We start from the raw sequence: 9,416 nt of genomic DNA on the forward strand, positions 1-9,416 counted from the left end.
CTCTACTATAAGAGTCCTCTCCTGCTGATGTTCAGGTGTATATCAGTATGTAGTGTCTCTACTTTAAAGAGTCCTCTCCTGCTGATGTTCAGGTGTATATCAGTATGTAGTGTCTCTACTTTAAAGAGTCCTCTCCTGCTGATGTTCAGGTGTATATCAGTATGTAGTGTCTCTACTTTAAAGAGTCCTCTCCTGCTGATGTTCAGGTGTATCAGTATGTAGTGTCTCTACTTTAAAGAGTCCTCTCCTGCTGATGTTCAGGTGTATATCAGTATGTAGTGTCTCTACTTTAAAGAGTCCTCTCCTGCTGATGTTCAGGTGTGTATCAGTATGTAGTGTCTCTACTTTAAAGAGTCCTCTCCTGCTGATGTTCAGGTGTATATCAGTATGTAGTGTCTCTACTTTAAAGAGTCCTCTCCTGCTGATGTTCAGGTGTGTATCAGTATGTAGTGTCTCTACTTTAAAGAGTCCTCTCCTGCTGATGTTCAGGTGTATATCAGTATGTAGTGTCTCTACTTTAAAGAGTCCTCTCCTGCTGATGTTCAGGTGTATATCAGTATGTAGTGTCTCTACTTTAAAGAGTCCTCTCCTGCTGATGTTCAGGTGTATATCAGTATGTATGTCTCTACTTTAAAGAGTCCTCTCCTGCTGATGTTCAGGTGTATATCAGTATGTAGTGTCTCTACTTTAAAGAGTCCTCTCCTGCTGATGTTCAGGTGTATATCAGTATGTAGTGTCTCTACTTTAAAGAGTCCTCTCCTGCTGATGTTCAGGTGTATATCAGTATGTAGTGTCTCTACTTTAAAGAGTCCTCTCCTGCTGATGTTCAGGTGTATATCAGTAAGTGTCTCTACTTTAAAGAGTCCTCTCCTGCTGATGTTCAGGTGTAGATCAGTATGTAGTGTCTCTACTTTAAAGAGTCCTCTCCTGCTGATGTTCAGGTGTATATCAGTAAGTGTCTCTACTTTAAAGAGTCCTCTCCTGCTGATGTTCAGGTGTATATCAGTATGTAGTGTCTCTACTTTAAAGAGTCCTCTCCTGCTGATGTTCAGGTGTATATCAGTATGTGTCTCTACTTTAAAGAGTCCTCTCCTGCTGATGTTCAGGTGTATATCAGTATGTAGTGTCTCTACTTTAAAGAGTCCTCCTGCTGATGTTCAGGTGTATATCAGTATGTAGTGTCTGTACTTTAAAGAGTCCTCTCCTTGCTGATGTTCAGGTGTATATCAGTATGTAGTGTCTCTACTTTAAAGAGTCCTCTCCTGCTGATGTCAGGTGTATATCAGTATGTAGTCTCTACTTTAAAGAGTCCTCTCCTGCTGATGTCAGGTGTATATCAGTATGTAGTGTCTCTACTTTAAAGAGTCCTCTCCTGCTGATGTTCAGGTGTATATCAGTATGTAGTGTCTCTACTTTAAAGAGTCCTCTCCTGCTGATGTTCAGGTGTATATCAGTATGTGTCTCTACTTTAAAGAGTCCTCTCCTGCTGATGTTCAGGTGTATATCAGTATGTAGTGTCTCTACTTTAAAGAGTCCTCTCCTGCTGATGTTCAGGTGTATATCAGTATGTGTCTCTACTTTAAAGAGTCCTCTCCTGCTGATGTTCAGGTGTATATCAGTATGTAGTGTCTCTACTTTAAAGAGTCCTCTCCTGCTGATGTTCAGGTGTATATCAGTATGTAGTGTCTCTACTTTAAAGAGTCCTCTCCTCCTGCTGATGTTCAGGTGTATATCAGTATGTAGTGTCTCTACTTTAAAGAGTCCTCTCCTGCTGATGTTCAGGTGTATATCGTAGTCTCTCTACAGGGACATGTCTCCATGCTTTAATGTTACAACCAGAGCCCAGTCTGCTCTGAATGGTTAGCTGGCTGTCTCTGTTGTGATTGGTCAACAGCTTAGAGATGTCCCGCCCTTTAGCCTATCACATAAACATATGTTGGAGCGCTAGCCAATAGCAACGTGAAGTGTTACATAGTGATGTCATTGTGTTTAAGAAGTAAACAAAGGAGGCCAATGGAGGAGTTTCAGGCAGGGGGGGAGAGTGCGGGTTAGAAACAGCTTTTGCAGACATGCACAAAACTAAGGGCAAACCCCCAAAAGGCGATGAATAAAGTGATTGATTGTTGTTGAATATGTGGAACAAGATCTTTTTTCTTCAATTTGAAAAAGTGCCAAAACACCAAAAAGAAATCCTTGCCGTTCCAAACCCCCACACAGATCTATTACTGGGGAAAGAAATAAACACTGCTGTGCTCTTAAACCTGAGCATATTATCAGCAGCCAAACCAGTTTAAACAGTTTTCTACTAGGCGTGCAGAGACCATATGTCCCCCCGCTGGCCTCTCGCTCGCTGCGGTGCCAAACTTTTGTTCTTTGATTAACCTTGCCCTAAAGGTTGTCTCAGTGTTTCTGTTCAACTGCACATACTGGTTTAGGTAGTGTGAAATCCTCAGAGGGCTCACTGGCACCAGATGGGCTCTATGTGTGTATGTGTGTGTGTGTGTGTGTGTGTGTTTGTACATGTTCCTCTAGTTACTGTCTTCAGTTTGACACCTTTTATTTTCAGTGTATTGCTTAAATTGCTATTAATTAGTGTAAGTGCAGGATCATTAAAAAGCAAACTACTGAAAGTCCTTTTTTTTCTAACCCTTTCTTTTAGCAAAATAGTTTTTTATATTTTCTTGATTTAACCATTTCCCCCGATAAGGATCTGAGGTGTGGATTCAGACTGAAAGCAGTTAACGTTTTATTTTAACTAGTCCTATTATTAATAACATCCTCAGTAATGTGCATTCCCAGTCTCTATGCATAGACATGTTGTTCTCTTGAATCCCTGTGGAGATTTGTTGACAGTCACACAAAGCTATGTTTGCATCTAGTGCAGGCTGTTGTATTAACTTTCATACATTTTGGAGGTGTTGTTGCTGTCCATGGTGCTGATCTGAGTTGCAGTAGTGTGGCACGGTGCACCAAATACTAGAAATGTATCGCGATACCCTGCCGTTAAAAACGTTACGATTCCTCCATTTCATTAGTGTCGGTACTTTAAGAATGACATTGTTTTCAAAGGTCCCATGTCACGGCCATTTCTACTGATCATAATTCCATTGTTGAGGTCTACTAGAATATATTTATACTGTGCAATGTTCCAAACTCACATTGGTTTCTCATACAGCATCTCTGTATGTGTATTCACGAGGCGTTCTGGGGCAGCACAGACAGGTCTTTCCTGTGTTAGAGTTTTACTCGCTACAGGGTGTACTTTGAGGTTTTGTGACTCTGCAGACCGTTTACATGCAGAAAAACCTTCATAACACACAAGGGGACGGGTCATAACCAGAAAGGCATGACATGGGGCCGTATTTCCTGTGTAAAAGGGACAGCGATCTGACTCGGCATGACCCTAATATCATAACACTTGAATGCCATTGCTTTAGTTTATTTGATTTATTGTTCTCATTGTTCAAAGGTTTGTGTTATGACTGAAACATTTTTCCAGGTTTGAAATAAAGCACAATAATGACATTCAAGATGGTTTCCCCTTTTGAGGAAACAAAAAAAATCGCAATTCTTGACTTTACTTGCTATCGGTATCAAAACAAAGATGTTGCTATCGTGACAACACTAGTTTGCAGAATGGGAGTTGCAGCTATTCATGTTCAAAAAGCGACTGTCCTCTCTATAATTGTCTGAGTGGCTGAGCGGACCCTTCCCAGCGAGGTTGAATCAGTGTGAGATTGTTTGGGACGAAAGCCCAAATATGTTTTTTCAATGGGGCTAATCACAATGATGTTAAGCTGGGCATAGTTAACATCAGTACATCCACAACAATCAACGTGCATTACCAAGAAAAAGACTCCTCAATATCTCTATGTTCTAAACACTACTTTTAATAATAATGTATTGTATATGCAGATCAGAATATTCATACATCCTACATATCATAGTGTTAGGAGCAGTGTGCTGCCATTATGTACGGCACACGGGGAGCAGTGTAGGGAACGGTGCCTTGCTCAGGGACACCTCGGTAGCACTTGGTCTTTCCGGTACTTGAACTGGTGACCTTCCAGTTGCCAAGCCAAGTCCCTATGGACTTCGCCACCACCGCCCTAAATATTCATATTACACCTTTCTGCCTGTTTCTATATTCCCTGTCCCGCCCCCTGGCCTATCACGAGCAATGTGTTGGAGCGAGTGTTGCTGTCTCTAATACCTCATTCACACCAACGCAACTCCGGTTCAAGCTCCGTGCTAGAGCTTTTCAGGTTCAGAACCGGTTCTTCGGTTTAGCTCCGGCTCTTTTCACACCGCCCAGAGTCCAACTGGTGCTGCGTCATCGTTTGCGTCATGACGTAACCGTTTGCGTGCCTGCTTCATAAAGCCAAACCGCGCGGAAACCCCTCACAGCTCACACAACAACAACAACAATGGCCGATTGTGCTCCAGCTTCCTCTGTACCTCTTCGGAAGACCAGATTCCCAGCAGGTAGCTGGTCTCTTCAGTGGACCACTGCTGCTTGTTACGTTTCTCCATCGTTGTGTACAAGCTGGATAAAACGCGGGCTTCTTGTTGTTGTTCAGGAGTTGATCCCGCCCCTGCCCCTGCCTCGAAGTAAGCGTGACGTATGCGGTGCTTTTGCTCTGGCCAGACAATTTTTTGGTGCTTGAAACGAACCGGATTCCGGAGCTAAGAGGCTGCTCCGCTGCGGTGTGAACAGGAAAACCCGGTGCTTTTCAAGCTCCAGCTCCGAACCGGCCCCGAAACACCGTTGGTGTGAACGAGGTATATGTTCCTGAAGTAAACAAAGGAGTCCAATGGAGGTGTTTCGGGCAGAGGGGGGGGGGGGGGACAGGGATTGTAGCCTTTGCAGACCATTTACATGCACACAAAACGATATGACACACTACAGGGAAGTTGGTTTTCGACTGTGCAGAAGTCAGTAGAAGAACACAAATGCAAGAGAGGATTGGAAGAGGTAGGAAATCCATTGTAATGACTTTAAGAAAACTGCCTCAATTAAGTCGAAAATGTAAGAGATCCAAATACAACATCATATTTTCACTTGCTCACATCTATTCAAAACCTTATAGATCTACTTGTTCTGAAGCATTGGTCTCATTGAGTCTTTCCCTCATGATCTTAATAATATATTAAGTATATATAGGTATAGGGAACATGTAGGTACTGACATCCTCTCCACTTTCCATCCAGTGAGCCGAGCACTTTCTCAGACTAACTAACTTGAATCGAGACATCCCATTAAGATGAAACATGTGTATGCAAATGAAGAACTCTGTACTGTGATTATCCTCACGTCCCCTGAAGAGCCTATTTACATGAATCAAATGCAGGTGTGTTATTTACATGGGCTGTGTCATACATGCATTGTTGTTTGAATCACACTGTAACAACACTTGCATGCAAACGTGTCCGTGATGATGACGATGATGGTGATGGAGGAGTGACAGAGAGACGCTCAGTCTTGCCTTCTTTCCATTCGCCGTGGTACTCCTCGCCATTGGAGTAGCTGAAGGAACCTCGTGTCAGGGTCATGGGTCCTGCAGAACGAAACAGATCAGATCATCACCTGAAACCCGGACATGCTAACACACACAGCTGAGAGCTCATACTGTGTGTGTCCACCTTTATCTAGGGCTGGGCGACATGTACGGTGTCAAATATTATGTCTGACCAAATATCACCATTTCTTCGACTAATGTCACGCTATTGAGTTTGAGCCGATTGTAGGGTTAGTTCTTTCATTAGTTATTTAAACAATACTAGTCTCGATACATAATCATTTCATTTACTAAGCAGCTCAAAATGGCCACAGCTCGATTGACATTCTATGGACAATCTTGCACCAAAGATATTGATATTGAAGTGACTGTTATGTTGTATATAGGTGGGGCAGGTAATTCACTTCAGAAACACTTGTTATATTCCATGGAATGCTCTTAACATCCCGATAGCAATGAATACATTAAATGCTTTGACAACAAACAATTGTCATCTGTGGAAGCCGTGGCGCTGTAAAAAGCTCGACCAGTCATCTGATTCGGCCCGGCTAAAGTAACTGGATGGCCTACCTGCCTGTCAGCCTTCCATCTGGGCACAAACTTACCTCGTGCCCTCATTGGTCATGTGCTCGTTCGTGTGTGTTGGGGGAGGGGCTCTGTGAGGAAGTGGCAGATTTTCTCCGGCTGTGTATTTTCTAATTCTAGCGCGCTCGAGCTGGTTTCCCCAAAATGACCTACCCCACCTTTAATGTGTGCATATGTGTAAATGCGTTGATTGTGTATATAGGATATACATATTGTTATACATATCTGTATATCGTATATATTCAGGATTGTTGGAAACGTCATTTCGATCTCTCTGTCCGTAAACACAAACTGAGTAAGATTGACATTAAAGTTGACTTTGAAAAAATGCTTATCGATTAACTTGATAAGATGATTCTCTCACCCAAAGAATATCTTTAAAAGGAAAACAAATTACGTTGATCACGTCATGTGTTGATAATAAGCTGAAAGTGTTGAACACAAACCTTTGGCCATACATTGTAGAAGGTCTACAGTAGCATGTCTTATGGATATCATGTTTAAGGGATACTATGGAGCCCTGACGGGATGAACAGGTCTTCGGGTATTTACTTCCTGTCTGTCTTCTTCTGCTGTTTCCTTCAGTGTGTAATCCCTGGGTGTTTCTCAATGTCGAGGACGCTTCCTTGGTAGGACATCTCTTCCGAGTCAGGTCCTTCAGAAGCGAGGCAAGAATCCTTCCTCGCCTCGGAAAACAAAGAATGGTGGAACAGGCCATCAGGTGTGCGTCATATGCGAGGCCCCGCCTTCAATGGAGCACGATTTCCGCCAAAGATTTGGAAATTGGTCCGTGCGCAATGCATTGTGGGGATTTTAAGACCGCAGAGTCTACACATGTGCAACCTCGAAATGTCTCGCTATGAAGTACGTCGGCCTCTGTAGAATTCCAAGGAGCCTGGACATTGGAAAAGTCCTTCGGTGGCACTCGATGACGTAGTATGCTTGAAATAGTGGCTCTGGAGCATCCTTCCTCGACATTGAGAAACACCCTCAGTCTTCTTCTGGTGTTTCCTTCAGTGTGTAATCCCTGTCTGTCTTCATGTGTTGGTTTATTTGCCCTAATTGTGTCTTTTAACTTCTTTCCTTCTCTTGTTTTCTTTCTCTTCTCTTGACTCCGGACAGTTTAGCCATCGTGACTCCAACGTTTTGTGCTCACCACAAATAAATGTTTTAATTAGATGAAGTGAAAACGTGTGTGTTTCTTTACCTCAGCTGACGTTGTTATTGTATTTCTTTCTGCTGATTGATGTAACATGACTCTGCTCTACAGAAATAACAGAACGCATAATATCCAAATTGACCAATCAGAATCGAATATTCAACAGAACCGATTTCAGAAGCTGTGTACTAAGTAAGCGATAATGTACAACGGCAGTACGCCTCGTTACTTAATGTCTGGCTTCTTCTGTTGATTTTTCTGATGTCCAGTCTTTTTCTGATGTCCAGTCTTTAACCTTCTTTCATTCTCTCTCTTGATCCTAGCAACGGTCATTAATTTTGCTTAGCAACGGTGTGATATTGAATATTAACAACCTCTGAAATGTCCAATTTGACCAATCAGGATGGAGTACTCAACCAAGCCGTGTAATAATACAATAATACTTTACCTACAGGTGGGTCACCTGATTGTGCCCCTTGGTCATGTGACTTGTACCCTTTTGGTGATCTAGCAGTGGTGACATCACAACAGAGGTGTTTATATTAACTTCTTATTTATCTTCTGTCTCTGTATATTATGGCGTTTGACACTTCAAATATGAAATCCTCTGTCATGTCACCCAGCTGTGTTTACAGTGGTTCTCTGAGGGAATCCTCTCCTTTTGTCTCTGAAGGAGGTGACAGACCATCTGACAGCAGCTTCACAGAGAATGAAGCTTCAGAGGGAGAAGGACACGTCTGAAGCTCGTTTCATTAGGCTCATCATTTCCCAAATGCCATCAGGCATGCTGTCATATTAACCGGGAGGAGGAGTGTGTATCCCTCCCATCTAATGTTGCCACAGTAAACGGTAATCCCTTCATCCTGCCGGCATGACGCTGCCAGCCTCCAAACACACACACACACTCACACAACGAGCTGAGATAAAATAAACGGTTTACCTGTTTTATTTAAGAGCAACTCCGTCCGTTTTCTCTACATCACTGAAAACAGCGGAGGGTTTCTGCTCCTCTCAGCGACAATTTCGCCTGTTTTTCCTGTTCAGCTTCTACTTCCTCCTGCCTCAGCGAGCTCGCAAGGTGCAGCGTTCTGATTGGCTGTCGACGTTCACCTTCAATCAACACACGCTCCTATTGGCTGCCGACGTTCCACTTCGACTCAAGACGCGCTCCTATTGGCTGCTTTCCTTCTATTAAGCCCAGCCCTCGGTATGAGACATCTTTGTCGAGGGCAACGGGTTCAACGACTTAATTAGCCGGAGTGCTCCTCTGTTAAAGCGTTTTGCCCTTGCCTTGTTTTTATGTGCTGCCCACCGTCTCTGTAGGATTATATAAAGGGCTTCCTCTTAACGACACTCTGTCATTTCATGCCTTCAATTTGGTTGATTAGACCGCGTTTTGGCGAGTTTTATGGAACTTGATTTATGTTTCTGCCTATGCCGCTAAAACATCTGCACTGAGGTGCTGAGGGTTTGTCAAACGAGGTGATATGGATTCAAAGCCAATGAGCGTTTCATTCAGCAAAAAGCTACAGGAAGAATCAAGGTGACCCAAATGAGACAGAACTCCCGCCCTGACTCTGTTCCTCAGGGGAAGGGATTAAGCAAAAGGCTATAACTAATTCTGATTATTAATTAGCATGGGCTACGTTGTGTTAATGTGCTGATTCAACAGATTTACATATATCAATAATTGCAGCCGCTTCTTAATCAAGACATTTAGGAGGGATTTTAACGCCTTTTGGTGCAATTAAAATGTGTAAAGTATAAATATATCACTACTCGTGCTGTTTGTTTAATAAGTTGGTTTATATAGGCTAACACTGTATATTCCAATAGATGCATTACATGAAACATTGCTCTTGATTTATATCCAATCAGTGTTGTTTCCCACAATGCACCACAGGATATGATAATCACAGCGTACGGTAATCATTATCTAAACTCGTGTAAAAGTTGCAAGACATTATTCTTATGGTAGAAAAATATGTTTGATTTTCGACTTCTTATATAATACTCGATGCTGAGATTTTGGTCAGACTATTCGAAAGAAAGCACCAGCAATTAGTTTTTAGGTGTTTACTTTGTTAGACGCTTTATCCAAAGCGACGTACATACTCAGTACTGTGGACAATCCCCACAGGAGCAAGTTTGAA

At 42.6% G+C, this 9,416-nt stretch overlaps 1 protein-coding gene across 1 annotated transcript in view; it reads right to left on the reverse strand.

The window, feature by feature from the left end:
- Positions 1-8,350, reverse strand: part of LOC117533382 (MORN repeat-containing protein 4-like) — a 25,247-nt gene extending 16,897 nt beyond the window's left edge. Inside the window, exons 1-2 of the mRNA XM_034197080.1 lie at positions 8,204-8,350; positions 5,487-5,558 (exon numbers count right to left, since the gene is read on the reverse strand). Of these exons, the coding sequence (XP_034052971.1) occupies positions 5,487-5,553 (67 nt within the window). The 5' untranslated portion in view covers positions 5,554-5,558; positions 8,204-8,350. The remainder of the gene's footprint in view (positions 1-5,486; positions 5,559-8,203) is intronic.
- Positions 8,351-9,416: the final 1,066 nt, after the last annotated feature.

Source organism: Gymnodraco acuticeps, unplaced genomic scaffold, assembly GCF_902827175.1.
Source record: "Gymnodraco acuticeps unplaced genomic scaffold, fGymAcu1.1, whole genome shotgun sequence".
NCBI lineage: Eukaryota > Metazoa > Chordata > Actinopteri > Perciformes > Bathydraconidae > Gymnodraco > Gymnodraco acuticeps.